General features: G+C 43.8%; 1 protein-coding gene across 2 annotated transcripts in view; it reads left to right on the top strand.

Moving 5' to 3' along the window:
* The window catches only part of XXYLT1 (xyloside xylosyltransferase 1), a 620,340-nt gene that overhangs the window by 284,103 nt on the left and 318,091 nt on the right, over positions 1–18,146 (top strand). For both annotated transcript variants that reach the window (XM_063916431.1, XM_063916432.1), the window contains exon 3: positions 5,991–6,123. In XM_063916431.1, coding sequence (XP_063772501.1) covers positions 5,991–6,123 — 133 coding nt within the window. The remainder of the gene's footprint in view (positions 1–5,990; positions 6,124–18,146) is intronic.

Raw genomic sequence — 18,146 nt, 5'->3', positions numbered from 1 at the left:
TCCATTTACAGATGATGGCGGCCACTGTTCTCATTGGGACCTTCAAAGCAGCAGATATTTTTCTGTACCCTTCCACAGATTTGTGCCTCGAGACATTCCTGTCTCGGAGGTCTACAGACAATTACTTTGACTTCATGCTTGGTTTGTGCTCAGACATGCAATGTCAAGTGTGGGACCTTATATAGACAGATGTGTGCCTTTCCAAATCATGTCCAATCGACTGAATTTACCACAGGTGGACTCTAGATAAACTGTAGGATCATCTCAATGATGATCAGTGGTAAAAGGATGCACCTGAGCTCAATTTTGAGCTTCATGGCAAAGGCTGTGAATACTTATGTACATGTGATTTCTTAGTTTATTTTTAATAAATTTGCACAAATCTAAAAAAAAACTTTTCACGTTGTCATTATGGAGTATTGTGCATAGAATTTTGAGGGGAAAAAATTTATTTATTCCATTTTGGAATAAGGCTGTAACATTACAAAATGTGTAAAAAGTGAAGCGCTGTGAATACTTTCCGGATGCACTTTATCTATGACCTCTGTTTCATCCCTGCACCTTAGTCCATCCACATCAGTTCCTGCTATTTAGTGATCACCCGATGATCGTATAAGCTACTGTTCCGAGTGTAAGATCAGGCGGCATCTGTTGAGTGTTTCGTACGCTAAGGGAACAACGGGCAGCTGTTATTGGCAGAAGACCTCACTAGTGTGACTTTAGGGGTCTTTTATAATAATTTGGGTGCATACACACTTGCCGATGCCAGCGAAGAATGGAGTGTCGGTGGGGTGAACGACAGCCATGCTGCATCCGCAGGATGGCTGTCGTTATCAAGGACCCTCCCTCGTTTGTACATGTTCAGACGAGGGAGGGGGTCATTAACGATGCGCGGGAACACGCATCGTTAACGACATTGAGTGTACACACTGGACGAGATTGTGAAAGGTCTCGCTCAGATTGGCCCTTCTGAGCGAGATCTTTTACTTTCACATCTAGTGTGTATGGAGCTTTAGCTTCAGTGTGGCAGGATTTTAAGTGCATGGATAAATGATCTCTGTAGTGCTGAATTTGTTGGCTCTGTTTAAAGGATGATATTAAAAATATTTGGCAAAGCACCATAGGAGAACTATGCTGTTAAGAGATGGAGAAATAGTTTGAAGCTTCCAGAAGATGGACTTTTTTTTTTTTTAAGTTAATGGTCATTTGTAAACAAAAGGGTTTGTGTAATAGTGCAAGGGAAGATGTGTATCTTTGTGATAAAATTGCTGATGAAAGCCATGGTGGAGCTGCAGTCATGCAGTGAACCCTTTCAATAGCAGTGGATATGTCGGTAGGTGTTCATAGTTTAGTAGTGAGATCTGTATTTAAAACCTGCCCGAGACAAGGACTCTGGTAAAAGCATGGCTTATTATTAATGGAGTAATTATCAAGAATGCAGGGGATGTAAATGCTGCTTTGTCTAGCGGCCTTACGAGTACCACACGTTGGCTACCCTTGTACTAAGACATTATATATGATATTATGTGCTGTATGACCTGTAACATTTACTTCTCTGTGTTACTAGGTACTCAACGGCTTGGAAGAGTTTATATTATTCATGGCACAGGGTCGTACCTGCTGTAGATTAGTTATACTGCAGATATGTCCTCATACATCATTGCTGCAGTCATGCCAAGCATCCTTTCCCAGTATACTACGTACCATGAGATTCTGCTAGCATCGGGCATGTTTCTAAAAATGCATCTTATTTGCAACGCAACTAGGACACACCAGTAGATTGCATGGATTAATTAGATATGCGACACTTCTACATCTGTGTGTGACTATCTGAATCTGTATATGAAGTGCCACGATGCAGAGGTTTTGTTTTTTTCCATGCCAGATTCCATTGTGCTTTTGTATACAGACTTGGAAACACACAGATATACAAGTTTTGTATATCAGATTTATCAGCATACTGTCCTGGTGCGTCCTAGACACATTGTATTGCAACAGTGTTGGAACGAATGCACGTTGCTCCAGTGTGTACCCAACTAAACACCAGAAGCCTGCTGTTCTTAGTACTGCGGTACTGAGTCAGTTACAGTCTACCAGGGCCGGACTGGCCATCTGGCACTTCTGGCAAATGCCAGAAGGGCCGATGGCCACGTGGGCCGGTCCAGCGCTCACTGAGACACGCTGCCGCTCAGTCCGGCGGCAGCGTGTCTCAGCTGTCGGGAGAGGAGAGCGCCCGCATGCGCGGCTGTGTCTGGCGCGGCGGCGTATAGCGGACTTCAAACCAGCCGCCGGTTCGTGAGCCAATCAGAGCTCGCGGACCGGCAGCCAATCAGAAGCCGGCGGTCCGCGAGCTCTGATTGGCTCACAAACCGGCGGCTGGTTTGAACGAAGTCCGCTATACGCCGCCGCGCTGGCGGGCGCTCTCCTCTCCTGACTCACCCGTCCCTCACAGCCGGAGCCCGGAGGAGGAGCAGCAGCAGCAGTGGTAAGCAGCTGCAGCACTGGCTGCTGTGGGGGCAATTGTATACCTGGCACTGTGGGGGCAATTGGCTGGCACTGTGGGGCATTTGTATACCTGGCACTGTGGGGGCAATTGTTTACCTTGCACTGTGGGGGCATTTGTATACCTGTCAGGCATACAATTGCCCCCACAGTGTCATATCCACAATTACCCCCACAGTGTCAGGTATTACCTGACACTGTGGGGGCAATTGTGGATCTGACACTGTGGGGGCAATTGAGGATCTGACACTGTGGGGGCAATTGTGGATCTGGCACTGTGGGGGCATTTGTATACCTGGCACTGTGGGGGCATTTATGGATCTGGCACTGTGGGGGCATTTGTGGATCTGGCACTGTGGGGGCATTTGTGGATCTGGCACTGTGGGGCATTTGTATACCTGGCACTGTGGGGCATTTGTATACCTGGCACTGTGGGGGCATTTGTATACCTGGCACTGTGGGGGCATTTGTATACCTGGCACTGTGGGGGCAATTGTGGACCTGGCACTGTGGGGGCATTTGTATACCTGGCACTGTGGGGGCATTTGTATAGCTGGCACTGTGGGGGCATTTGTGGATCTGGCACTGTGGGGGCATTTGTATACCTGGCACTGTGGGGGCATTTGTATACCTGGCACTGTGGGGGCATTTGTATACCTGGCACTGTGGGGGCAATTGTGGATCTGGCACTGCACTATTGGGGGCATATAATGTAAATTTCGGCTCATAACGGGTGCTATAATGTAAATTTTGGCTCATACTGTGTGGTATAATGTGAAAGAGGCACCAGTACTAGATAGTATAAGGGGTCCTACTATTGTGGTGCATAATGCGTAATGTATGGTGTGGTAAACGACACTGAAGGCAACGCCCCCTTTTGAGTGGCCACGCCCCCTTTTTCGGAGCGCACGCGCGCCTTCGGCGCGCGCTTAATTACAAACTTCACATTTCCATACCCCCACTTAAAAATTTCCACTTCAACCACTGGTTGTGTGTATTTTAATAGAGAATGATGTACACTTGTATGTTAGAATATTAATTATATTTGTAAGAGCATAGACTAATAAGTGGGAGGAGTCAGGAATAGTAAGGGGAGGAGTCAGAGGTGGGCCTGTGTGCTTCAAAAATGCCAGGGCCTATTTTTAGTCCCAGTCCGGCCCTGCAGTCTACTCTTTGGAATAGTGCATCTTCCATTATCTTACACAGTTTTCCTGGATTTCTGTGTGTAGTTAACCTCTGATGTTCTTGCAAACAAGTCATCCATCTGCTACGTGTGCAAGTTTCGGCCTACTATTAAATGCATGTTCAACTGGACATTATCATTTCAACCCTGTGCTGCTAGCTAGCATAGTGTTCTCCTGATATCTGCTGTATTCCTCTGCAGTGAGCACATATTATTGTGTGTTCATTTCTCAGTCTCCTATTACAGTATAAGCCCTATATCCACAGACTGTATACATTTAGGATTCCGGCTGTTGGGATTCCGCCAGTCAAAATACAGATGCCGGAATCCAGACAACTGTCAGAACACTGATGCCTTAATCCCGACCAGGTCAGCATCCCGACAGCGGAATACCAACAGCCGGGATACCAAAGGTAAGTATAGGTGGGAGAGTTAGTATTTGGCTGCGAGGGATGGATTAGTTGTAGGTGCCACCTGGAGGAGGGGGGGGGGGTGTTTATGGTAAGGGTGGGGTGGGGGAGACGTAGTCCTTAAGTGTTCTGAGAGTCTATAACACTTTACTGGTCCCCGTCTGGTACCCAGCATTATTAATAGTCCTAGCCCTGCTCCAGTGTTGCACATTGCCAGTTCAACCCAGTTTCCAGCATTACTAGTCTTATCCCAGCTCCAGTGTTTCCAGGCAAAGCCTGGTATCAGTGTGAAGCACTGGTGAGAAGCATTACAGTGTGAAGCATTACTGGTCTTGGCCTGTTTCAGTTTTAGTGCAACCAGTTCCAGTCCAGTAATCTAGTCCAGTGGTTCTCAAACTCTGTCCTCAGGACCCCACACAGTTCATGTTTTGCAGGTAACCCAGCATGTGCACAGGTGTATTAATTACTCACTGACACATTTTAAAAGGTCCACAGGTGGAGGTAATTATTTAACTTGTGATTCCGTGAGGAGACCTGCAAAGCATGCACCGTGTGGGGTCCTGAGGACCGAGTTTGAGAACCTGTGATCTAGTCCAACGGTTCCAGTCCGGCCTCCAGCGTCCCTAGTTCCAGTATCATTGACTTCCGTCCTGGTTATCTTACTTTCTTCTTTGCCCCAGTCTTCTTCAGTGTGTAGCATTATTTGTATACTTAGAAATTCTCACATCCGCTTTCATCAATATAGCCCAATGTTTCCAGTTCCTGTGCCCACAAATTCCGATTTCAACTGAATCTGACAGTACGGATCCTGAGAAGCCACCACCATTAATTTCTCAATTAAAAACAAAAATATAGTCTGACGTAGAAAATGTACTATCTATCTATCTATCTATCTATCTATCTATCTATCTATCTATCTATCTATCTATCTATTTATATAGCAAGTTCTCTGTAGGCGGCACTCACGGCTCCAGGAAAAGAAAGACAGGACGCTGTCTAGCTCGTATCAATGTTTCTAGTGGAACATTTTCATCATCTTGGAACATAGTGGAACATCTTCATCCTGATGAAAATGTTCCACTAGAACAGTTGAAACGTTGATATGAGCTAGACAGCGTCCTGTCTTTCGTTTTTCTGGAGCCGTGAGTGCCGCCTACAGAGAACTTGCTTTATATAGGTGATTGCATAGTCACCAATGGAGGGCACCGGCTTTTAATAACCTGTGTACATTGCACAGTAAGGAATGCCGCCAACTGACTATATATATATATATATATATATATATATATATATAGAAAGAGATTAGGACGGCGGCACTCAGGAAATAAAACACAACCACAGCCACTTGTGTAGGCCAACGTTTCAAAGCATGTGCTTTTTCGTCAGGGCGAAAAAGCACATGCTTTGAAACGTTGGCCTACACAAGTGGCTGTGGTTGTGTTTTATTTCCTGAGTGCCGCCGTCCTAATCTCTTTCTACATAACAGTGTGAGCTGTATTTGCGGAAGGCAACGGGGACAGTATTTCCAGTAACAGTGAGTGCCGGACTTTTTGCATATTATATATATATATATATATATATATATATATATATATATATAAATATACAGTAGATGATGAAAAATACAATATAAATGTGTGTAAAGTTTAAATAACTACTTTTACCCTCTAGAAATATATTTACACTAACTATAGTTGAAAAATGCGTAAAAGTAATGAAGAGGTCATTATTATTTTATTCACTTAAAAAACAAATAAATTATCTCAAAGTTTTCTGGTTTGAATTTTTTGGGCCACATTCTTCAAGTATCTTTTTATTATATATATATATATATATATATATATATATATATATATTTTTTTTTTTTTTAACATTTAAAACATTTCTCTTACCAGATATATCCCGAATCATTCAGCTGGATCTAGATCTGAAGTTTAAGACTAACATCCGAAGACTGTTTGAGGAGTTTGATAACTTTTTGCAGAGTTCGGTTATTGGAATAGCACATGAAATGCAGCCTGTTTACAGGTAATGACCAATCAAATTCTGTGCATTGTGGTTTACATTGTATCGAGATTGTAACCCAGATCCTGAGTTAATCAAATAGACAGGAATGTATAAAATGTGCCACCAGGGATACATTTTCCTGTGTTAATCTGGGACATTTGTAGCCAACTCACAGAAAGTAATTAGAATGCAAAGCGAATTTAACTATTTGACACCCTCGTATCCTGTGGCTGCTTCAAAGAGCTACAGTATTGTTATGAGTATGTCTTTTTCATGAGGAACTTTCTATTACCGAACAAGGTAACAGACTAAATCCCAAAGGAGGCCTGCAATACACACACAAATGAAACGTGCCCTGGAAACACTTGGATGTATCTGATAATTTATATAGGAAAACCTAATTCTCCTACGTATGGCTTGCTGTTATAGGGATCTATTCAATTGATCCGACAAGTCGGAAAAACAACTTTTTCCGACTTTTTTAGGTCGAATCTGGATTTGACCTATTCAAGTCATTTGCCGTTTTGTTCGACTTGTCTGAATACACGTGGATCGGCGGATTAGCTTCGGATTCACGTATATTGTCGAATTTGCGGATCGCCATTATCGAAACCGGCTAAACCTGTCGGAAATGCCCGGAAACTGAATTAGTGCAGTGTCGGATCCTCTCAGTCATAGAATATCCGACACCAATTGAATAGACCCCATTATCCGCAATAGTAGTGAGCAAACATGTTTTCAAAGATACAGGGAGGTGTGTTGCACCATTGTTGCACCCTGCACATTGAATAAAGGAGTCTGTCGCACAGGCAATGGGAGGATTATGTTGGGTACACATCTGACCGACACGTTGGTGTACCCGCCATTGTGCAGATCGAGGGGCTGATCAAGATAAGTGTACACACTTACCAACTGGATGCTCGATGTGTTGGTGAGGATAAAGAGAAAAAAGCAGGTGCACACTTAATGCACTAAGAATACTAATAATCAGAACAAGTATAATAAACTCTACGATTTAACATGGGGTAATAATAAGGTTTCTTAGTACATGTGGCCGAAAATGTGAGCCCGTCAACCACGGGAAGGAGAACCTTTATCAGGTGGGTACCTAACATCCCTAATACTGACACATTATATCAATTCATCCAGGATTTAACTTTCATAGTGCTGGTAAGGATCCCCAGCTGGGCAGGCTTTAAATTCTCCTACCCAGCTGTGACGTCACCTCCACCCGCCCCCTTAGCAAGTGTACGGGTAGTTGGCAAACCACCCGTACACACAGCCAGACAGCCCAGTATTTCTGCAGATATAGCTGTCATCTGCTGTGCACAACCTAAGCGATATGTCTGTGAATGACGTCGTTCACAGACATAGGAGGAACACACCAGCCACAGGCATCACGATATAGCGGACGTTCCCTTGAACGGCTGATATATTGACTAGTGTGTACGTAGCATAAGGGTGTTAGTTCAGCTAATCAAATTTACATATCTATGTATGGGGTGTGGTTCATTAGGTCGACATGCATCGGGTCAACATGCATTAGGTCAACATGGAAAAAGGTCGACATGAGGTTTTTTTTTACTGGTTGTTTTTTTTTTTGGTGTTGTTTTCTTCGTAAAGTGATGGGGAACCCCAATTAGTGCACAGTGTCCCCTCGCATGGATCGCTTCGCTCGCCATGCTTCGGGCAAGGTTACTTGTTCCCAATTGTAGTCTACGTGGATTGTTAAGTATAAAAAAGGTAAAAAAAAATGAAAAAATTTGTGAAAAACTCATGTCAACCTTTTTCCATGTCGACCTAATGATCAGGTCAACCATTAGTGGTGGACCCAATGTATGTCGACCTAATGCATGTCGACCTAATGACCGCCATCCCTCTGTATGTAAATGTTGACATTTTTGTTTATTAATTGATTGTTTGGGTTTGTAGGACAGGAACCTCACAAGAAAATATCTTTCACTTATAAACATTGAGGAAGATGGGAGAGGAGAGTGGTTTATCAGTCTCTAATACACCATGGGTGTTTTAAACTAGTTTGCAGACAAAGAGAAGAAAGTGGATTTTTTTTGTTTGCGGTCATCTGCTACCATAACATACTGAATAATTCATCTGATACCAGCATTACTTATTAAAGGGTCCCACCAATAAGATGCAGTCAGTTTTTATAAATACAACGGAATTGTAAGCTGATCATACTTCCGTGCCAATCCCATGTACCGTTTGTGTACATTTTTATCTAAGTTTAAACATTATGTATTTTATACTTTTCATTTTCTAATAGTGTGTGCCATGTGGTATGTCATCTTTGCCAATGTTTTTGGTTCCCAAACTTGGTTTCAGGGCACACTGGGGTGACTTGGGGCACTTGCAGGGGGCCCTGGGTTGGTGGTCAAGGGCCAATTAAAAATTGGTACGGTCAGTGTTATGGGCAAAACGAGTGCTTTTTGCTTTCGATCATAAAATATGTGGACAAACAAAAGCAAATACTGCCTCTCACCACATAACTGAACCTAAGGTTGACACAACGGACTTAATTTAATATTTATGAATTTGTCAATAAGAAACTTGTGGCCTAGGGGTGCTGTGAAAAAATTCTGATGCTTGAAGGTGCCGTTATAGAAAATAGTTTGGGTACCACTGCCCTAGGCATGGCACCAGGGTTCTTTTTTTTGTATATTAAATTCCGATTTAAGTTGATTGCTCATAACAAATTCATAGTCTTTTTTTGAAGATTTATATTGCTTGGCTGTATTACACTTTTGAATGCAAGAGTGTAAAGTGCCATCAGGATAGCTATCAGGACAGTGTCTGCACAATTTGGTAAATAAATTCAGGCTTCTTTTGCTGGGGGGCCAGAGCAAGTCCCGATGATTCTAAAATTAACGATTTTAGAAAAAAATCAGACTTGCTCTGGAGGTGCGAGAAAAATTCAGTCCTGCAATTGAATAGCAAAACCCAGCAGCTTCAGGAAAAAGCTTGTGCCACACTGGGTTTTTCAAATTTCCTGCCCTCAATTCAGGTCTCCCCTGTATGTCCACCCATGTTGTAGGTGCAATGAGTGCAGTTTGCAACAGATTAAATTAAGTTATAAGGTGCTGCATTGGCCATGACCTGTAGCATAGTAATTTAAAATGGTAAACACACTAATTGCTCCATGTAACAGCAGTTTCATCTAGCTCATGAATAAGAGTATTTTGACAATCTACTCTCTCGAAAAAGATAATGTTCTCTTGTACAGTTTCAGAATAAAGTTTTTGTTCATACTGTAGGGATAAAATGCTTTCCCAATCTAAGGTGTTTGATGAAGATATGCAAAATAAATTTGATTTGTCAGATGTAAAATTAAATTGCTCAAATATTACAAGTTTAAAAATTATTATGCTTTTTAATTTATACTTCTGTCACACTGAGCACAAAATCTGGTATATTGCCAGGGCGTCACAAGTCCTGGCTCAGAGTAAGTCTACCCAGGTCCAAATTGCCAGGGCCTTGACCCTGGTTACTACCAGAATTATTCTCGGTCCGAGCCGGGTAGCCTCCAGTGTGAAAGGCATGACCTGGCGGGCTCAGTAGAGCTTGGAGAGATCATTATCTCCACTGTCCACTGGTAGACTGAAGACCCAGGTCACTGGAAGTCTCAAGTTCTATGTGAATGGCTTCAATCCTGTGTTCAGTGTCCCAGGTTGCAGGCGGGTTTTAGGCATGACATTGGTATTAGAAGACTACGTTTTTCGGAGACTGGTTCTCTTTTTTTTCTTTTTCTTTTTTTTCTTCTTTTTGTGTGTGTGTGTGTGTGTGTGTGTGTGTGCCACATCCACTTTCTGTATGTTCCTATGTACAGTTATTAGTGCCTTTTTATTGTGATTTTTTTTAATGTACCCTTTTGTTATGTAGTGTTGTGTAAAGCACTGCCAGATGTTCCCAAACTCTTTCCTCAAGGCAACCGAAGAGTGCAGGTTTTAAGGGTAACCATGCTTGGACACAGGTGCCTTAATTAGGACATCAGTCCATTTGATTAAACCATTTGTGCTCTGCCATGGATATCGTTAAAATCTGGACTGTAAAGCTATGTAGTTATTGGGCCAATTTGCCAATAATCGGAAGAATGACCAAAGATATTGTATAGTGTGTACCAACAATCGTTTCGGCGATATTTCTGAAAAATCTTGCCCACACACAAACAATTTTCCGATCTGTCGTCCCAAACCAAAAATCTTGCCCACAATCTCCTGATATCGACCAGTGTTTGTGCATTCTCAATAATCTGCCCATATTTCCTTTGTTTACCTGTCACTATGTTATCCTCCTTGTGGGCAGACATATGCAAATGCAGTGGGATATGTCAGAAACTTGGTAACTTTAAAAAAATACATCTTTTAGTGTGTAGCTCAGATATTGGTACCTACAATTTCCAGAAAAATCTGCCGATTATCGGGCCGGCCCCCCCCCAAAAAAAATCTGACAGTGTGTACCTAGCTTTAGGGTGCCTTGAGGACCTAGTCTGGAAACCACTGCACTATGTACAACTACTGGCACACAATAATATAAACTTGTATAATAACCTTAATTTCATATTGTATGAAAAATTTGATATTCTTGAAACATTTTTCCTGCTGGTAGAATTGCTATGTAATCCATGCACCTTTCAATATTCCATTTTGTGTCTCATTTCATATCTTGCTTTTACTCTGCTGCTTTTCTCTATTGTTTTGCAACGTTTATTTCTTCCTTTCCTCTTTTCCTCTATCGGCTCCGGTGTGATATACAGGCAGATGGGATTCCGGCTGTCAGTATTTCGAAAACGGCATCCCGTCTGCCGGAATCACGGCAGTGAGGCCACGAGCCTCCCTAATTCGTACAGTAACTCTCCTGCACGATACCCTTTTAAGTGCATTATTTCTCTTATTTGTAACTTGCAGTGAATGCTATCCATTTGCTTTGCTGTTTGAGCTTTTACACTTTTTAGGCCTTACTTTTTAGAGAAGTCACAAAGTTTAACTTTATTGTATTAGTCCTGTAAATGCAGGTTAAACATAGTTACAAAGTGCATGTAGGCAAAGTTTTAATAATGGGATATTGAGGGAGTTGCAGGATACAGATTTTTCTTCATATCCTATAGGGGCAGTTGCACCAACTATCCCTTCTCGATGCACCAGGTCCCTGTTTTTTTGTCTTTTTCTTTCCATTGTGCATCTTAAGCACAATGCTATGACACAAAACAGCTTCAGAAGACTGCACAGACACTTTGATATCTGTGTTTGTCTGTATACGAAGTGCCATGATGCAGCAGCCATGGCTTTTTTTTTTTTTTTTTACTCTGTAATGCTTTATATACAGATTCTGACTCAGTCACACATAGGGGGTAATTCAGACCTGATCGCTGGGCATCTATTTTTGCAGCCCTGCGATTGTATTGTCACCGCCTACAGGGGGAATGTGTTTTAGCTGTGCAAGTGTCTCCTTGCGATCGCCGGTGCGTTCGGAATTTTCGCACCATCCCGTCGCTGACGGGCGATCCTCGTTGCTGTCCTCCGTCGCGCCAGCGCATTGCGGTGCATGTGCAGTTCAGATCTGATCGCAGGCTGTGAGAAAACGCAGCCAAGCGATCAGGTCTGAATCGGCCCCATAGATATACAAGTGTCACATAGCAATCGGTGCAGCATAAAGAAGCTGTTTTACTGCACCTGATTGTGAAAAAGACGCCACACAACTCAGTGCAGCTCACTTGCGACTTGTGTCTTGCGCCTCATGGTCTATTGAGGCTAGGTGTATGAAGACACAGCATTATGTTGGACATAAGCATAAATACGCCTGTTTCCAGGCGTACCATTTCTTGAAGAGTAGACAGATGCAAGTTCACCCCGATGACGAATATCAAACTAAGCGTACAGCAGAGAGGTGCGCGAGGCCATTATATATCGGGGAGGATATATATATATATATATATATATAATTCTCTATCAATGCAATACCCAGCCCAGCTGACCCCTCTCTCTCACCTTGGTGGTCCTGGGCAGATGTATCCGGGAGAGGCTAGGCGCTGCTGCTAACGGAAGAAGAGGAAGGAGAGGGAAGAGCGCTGGCCGCCGGCACACACACCTCAGCTCTGGGCTTCCCACCGCCTCTGGAGCCACTGCTGCTATAGCTGGGACAGCTTCAACATCAGTAACCGCTGGGTCCTGCCGCTGCTTCTGCCCGCCGCGTATAGGTGATTGGACAGCGGATCCAGCACTAGATCCGCTGTCCAATCACATCTGCCTAGCTGACAGGGGCATGGTGTCCCTGTCAATGAGGCTCTTGTATAAGTGCCTCTTTCACCACTTTTTTTAAATGGGCTGTTACAGCCCAAGTGCTTGGCCTCTCCCCCCGCTTTATCCCGTTCCCATTGTCAGCAGTGCTTCCCAAACTAATTTAAAGTATTAAAATGATTAGCGTAATATAAAGAAGATACAGTACCTATGACACAGAATATGTGTCATAAGTATCTTCTTTGTATTATTTTCATCATTAATGACAGGGGAGGCACTGCCTCCCCTACCTCCCCTGACTGCTCGTCCCTGGCTACTGGATATGAGATTGTGCAACACAAAATGTGCACAACTCTAAATATGGGTGACTATATGCAATTACATCTGACTTGCATTCGTCTCTGCATCAGGCCCAAAATGTAAATTTCCCTTCCAGCCACTTACATCCAGATACTCCTATCCAATCACACAATGCAAATTGTTAATTATATATCCTTCTTCAGGAATGATTGCACAACAGACAAAGCGATATTAAAAATTGTATTAAAAAAATCTAGAAATAACTGCTTACCATAGGTGTGGCACGCCCCCATTTCCCAGTTGCCACGACCCCTGTCCTGTTGTGGAAACCTCATGTTGTGATGTATGCTTTACTTTTTGTCACATTAAATATTTGGTAATTTTGACAACGTCTTTGATCCAGTTGATTTTTCTTAAGAACATACAATACATTAACTTTAAAAGGGACCACAAATGCCTCAATACACTTGTTCAGCAAATATCACATTTTGATTAATTTATGAAGCTGGTCCTGTGTATCCCATTTCTCAGTGACTTTCATCTTCAGAATCTTGAATCACCGTGTCAGTGTAAACCAGTGATGTACTATAGCAAACAGTAACTGGCTTTGCAGTGCTACATTCATATTTGGCATTAAGGCAGCATTTGATGTGTCTAGCGAGAATTCTGTGCTTCTTCTGCATGTGTTGTTTGCCTTTTATGTTTGTATATTGAGGTCAGGTCTTGGTGAAGTAGTTTCCTCTGCAGAAATACCATGCATCCTTTGGTCTGGATTTTGTTTTCTCTGTATGTTTTAAGACACGCAGCAAATCCCATTCAGGGATCTCAATGATATACAGTGTATGAAGGTCGGGGTTCATATTTTACAGGCAATTATGAACTTGTCCCCTATTGTTTATTTGTATTCTTTGTGTAAAATATATATGCAAGTACAATATATACTGTACGTTGGACCCATGTAACACTACATTTATGGGCCTTAAGTATACCAGTAAGTTTAGCATTTATTTATTTTAAAAAGAAATGGAATTCAGTAATTTTGGTGGACCACATGGGATGCAGTTAAATTCCGTCGGTAATTCATGCTGATTCCGACCACATAGCTGCTTGCCTTAGTGCGCAATGACAGGATTACTTTTCATTTAGGCCATAACCCATGGGTGTCAAAATGAGTTGAGACTTATGGTGCATACACACGGTGAGATATTGACTATCTCCGATTTTGACTTTGCAATTTCCCCTGAACTCTCCGGAGTTTTCCCCTGACCCACCAATATTGACTGCCTTTATTTGAGATTTTGACTATGCGAGATTTTGACTAAGTGCCAATTTTGATTATACTATGTACTAGATTGTACGCGATATAATCAAGATTGACTTGCCTGCACAGTCTATCTTTTCTGGATCTGGGACTCCAGGTCAACACCAAAAAGGTAGACACACCTTAGGTCGACAAGGACAAAAGGTTGACATGAACAAGGTCGACATGAGTTTTTTTATGTTTTGTTGGTGTCGTTTTCTTCGTAGAGTGACCGGGAACCCCAATTAGTGCACCGCGTTCGCTCGCCATGCTCCGGGCAAGGTGCCTCGCTCCGCTGCGCTCGGCACAGGTTACCATTGCCAATCGTAGTCCACGTGGATCGTAAAGTATGAAAAAGTTCAAAAAAAAACTCAGGTTGACCTTTGTCCAGGTCAAAATCGGAAGGTTACATCGCACCGTGTGTAATCGCACCTTTAGCGATTGGACTGAGCAGTAGGATCACATTTGGTTTATATAGTTATTTGTAAGTGTGTAGTTAATAGATGACTGCACGACTCCCGTCAATAAGGAAATTCCAACTGTATTAACAATCCAATATCTTTCAGTGAGCTATCCTCCCCAATCTCACACACCATCTCTCTCTTCCACACAGTTATCGGACTAAATGATGTACATAAATCACAGTGTTCAATTTTCCAGGGTCAAAGCCATTGAGAACGATTACCCTGAAGACGGTCTTACATTTTCATTTAAAAAAAATAAAAAAATAATATAAAACTGTTCACCTTTTAAGGGTCACAGAAACACATCCAAAAATGTAAAGTTTGGGGACAATAAGTGTTGTTTGATACAGAAGTTGTCAGAACAGATGGATGTAATTTTGTAGTACAGTATGCCCTAAAAATTACTGGCAAATGACTCTACTACGTGCTTCCTGAGATTATAAAATATAAAATCTACCATAAATTGCTAATATGATGCTAAAATGCAAGGGGTATGGCCATTCATGTGTTCACTGCTTCCCAAAGAGAGTATACTGTATGTCTAAGGCAGGGTATACATTGTCAGACGGCAGACATTTTATCTGACAGCCGGACAAAGTTGGATCGTTATCATTGATAAATAAATGAAGTATATCCTTGTGATTGTTTGATTTAATTTTGTTATTTCTCTGACGTCCTAAGTGGATGCTGGGACTCCGTAAGGACCATGGGGAATAGCGGCTCCGCAGGAGACTGGGCACAACTAAAGAAAGCTTTAGGACTACCTGGTGTGCACTGGCTCCTCCCCCTGTGACCCTCCTCCAGACCTCAGTTAGAATCTTGTGCCCGGCTGAGCTGGATGCACACTAGGGGCTCTCCTGAGCTCCTAGAAAAGAAAGTATATTTTAGGTTTTTTATTTTCAGTGAGATCTGCTGGCAACAGACTCACTGCTACGAGGGACTAAGGGGAGAAGAAGCGAACCTACCTGATTGGAGCTAGTTTGGGCTTCTTAGGCTACTGGACACCATTAGCTCCAGAGGGATCGAACACGGGACCCGACCTCGATCGTTTGGTCCCGGAGCCGCGCCGCCGTCCCCCTTACAGAGCCAGAAGCATGAAGATGGTCCTGAAAATCGTCGGCAGAAGACTTCGGTCTTCAACAAGGTAGCGCACAGCACTGCAGCTGTGCGCCATTGCTCCTCGTGCACACCTCACTCTCCGGTCACTGATGGGTGCAGGGCGCTGGGGGGGGGCGCCCTGAGCAGCAATATTAACACCTTGGCAGGCAAATTAATCACAATATATAGTCCTAGAGGCTATATTTGTGAAAAATACCCCTGCCAGAGATCCATAAAAAGCGGGAGAAAGTCCGCCGAAAAAGGGGCGGGGCTATCTCCCTCAGCACACTGGCGCCATTTTCTCTTCACAGTGCAGCTGGAAGACAGCTCCCCATGCTCTCCCCTGTAGTTTTCAGGCTCAAAGGGTTAAAAAGAGAGGGGGGGCACTAAATTTAGGCGCAAAATTGTGTATTATAGCAGCTATAAGGGAAAAATCACTGTGGGAAGTGTGAATCCCTGTATTATATAGCGCTTTGGTGTGTGCTGGCATACTCTCTCTCTGTCTCCCCAAAGGACTTTGTGGGGTCCTGTCCTCAGTCAGAGCATTCCCTGTGTGTGTGCGGTGTGTCGGTACGGCTGTGTCGACATGTTTGATGAGGAAGGTTACGTGGAAGGCGGAGCAGATGCCGATAAATGTGATGTCGCCCCCTGTGGGGCCGACACCAGAGTGGATGGATAGGTGGAAGGTATTAACCGACAGTGTCAACTCCTTACATAAAAGGCTGGATGACGTAACAGCTGTGGGACAGCCGGCTTCTCAGCCCGCGCCTGCCCAGGCGTCTCAAAGGCCATCAGGAGCTCAAAAAACGCCCGCTACCTCAGATGGCAGACACAGATGTCGACACGGAGTAGGACTCCAGTGTCGACGAGGTTGAGACATATACACAATCCACTAGAAACATCCGTTGCATGAGCTCGGCAATGAAAAATGTATTACACATTTCTGACATTAACCCGAGTACCACAAAACAGGGGTTTTATGTTTGGGGAGAAAAAGCAACCAGTGTTTTGTTCCCCCATCAGATGAGTGAATGAAGTGTGTGAAGAGGCGTGGGTTCCCCCGATAAGAAACTGGTAATCTCTAAAAGTTACTGATGGCGTACCCTTTCCCGCCAGTGGATAGGTCACGTTGGGAGATATCCCCTAGGGTGGATAAGGCGCTCACACGTTTGTCAAAAAAGGTGGCACTGCCGTCTTAGGATACGGCCACTTTGAAGGAGCCTGCTGATAAAAAACAGGAGGCTATCCTGAAGTCTGTATATACACACTCAGGTACTATACTGAGACCTGCAATTGCCTCAGCATGGATAGTGCTGCTGCAGCGGGGTCTGTTACCCTGTCAGGACAGGGATACTATTTGGCTAACCATAGAGCATATTAAAGACGTAGTCATATATATGAGGGATGCACAGAGGGATATTTGCCGGCTGGCATCCAGAATTAATGCAATGTCCATTCTGCCAGGAGGGTATTAGGGACCCGGCATTGGACAGGTGATGCTGACTTTAAAAGGCACATCTGCCTTATAAGAGTGAGGAATTGTTGGGGATGGTCTCTGGGACCTCGTATCCACAGCAACAGCTGGGAAGAATTTTTTTTTACCTCAGGTTTCCTCACAGCCTAAGAAAGCACTGTATTATCACAGACAGCCAGTTCCCAGGATCAAAAATCTTCCCCCGCTTCCTCTGAGTCCGCCGCATGACGCTGGGGCTCCACAGGTGGAGCCAGGTGCGGTGGGGGCGCGTTTCGGGAACTTCAGCGACAAGTGGGCTCGCTCACAGGTGGATCCCTGGGTCCTGCAAGTAGTATCACAGGGATACAAGCTGGAGTTCGAGGCGACTCCCCCTCGCCGTTACCTCAAATCAGCCTTGCTTGCTGCCCTCGGAGAAAGGGGAGGTAGTACTGGCGGCAATTCACAAGCTGTACTTCCAGCTGGGGATAATCAAGGTACCCCTCCTTCAACAAGGCCGGGGTTACTATTCCACAATGTTTGTGGTACCGAAACCAGTCGGTTCGGTGAGACCCCTTCTAAAATTGAAATCCTTGAACACTTATATACGAAGGTTCAAGTTCAAAATGGAATCGCTCAGGGTGGTTATTGCAAGCCTGGAAGAAGGGGATTACATGGTATTTGTGGACATCAAGGATGCTTACCTGCATGTCCCCATTTACCCTCCTTACCAGGAGTACCTCTGGATTGTGGTACAGGACTGTCATTACCAATTCCAGACGTTGCCGTTGGTCTGTCCCCGGCACCGAGGGTATTTACCAAGGTAATGGCCGAAATGATGATACTCCTTCAAAAAAAAAAGGGAGTTATAATTATCCCTACTTGGACGATCTCCTTATAAAGGCGAGGTCCAGGGAGCAGTTCTTGGTCGGAGTAGCACTATCTCGGGAAGTGCTACAACAGCACGGCTGGATTCTGAATATTCCAAAGTCGCAGCTGGTTCCTACAACGCGTCTACTGTTCCTGGGTATGGTTCTGGACACAGAACAGGAAAAAGTGTTTCTCCCGGAGGAGAAGGCCAAGGAGTTGTCATCTCTAGTCAGAGACCTCCTAAAACAAATACAGGTGTCGGTGCATCAATGCACGCGAGTCCTGGGTAAGATGGTAGCTTCTTACGAAGA

This window comes from Pseudophryne corroboree, chromosome 4 (assembly GCF_028390025.1).
Source record: "Pseudophryne corroboree isolate aPseCor3 chromosome 4, aPseCor3.hap2, whole genome shotgun sequence".
Lineage (NCBI taxonomy): Eukaryota > Metazoa > Chordata > Amphibia > Anura > Myobatrachidae > Pseudophryne > Pseudophryne corroboree.
The sequence above is the reverse complement of the archived record's forward strand: the minus strand, read 5'-3'. Positions and strand labels throughout refer to the sequence as shown.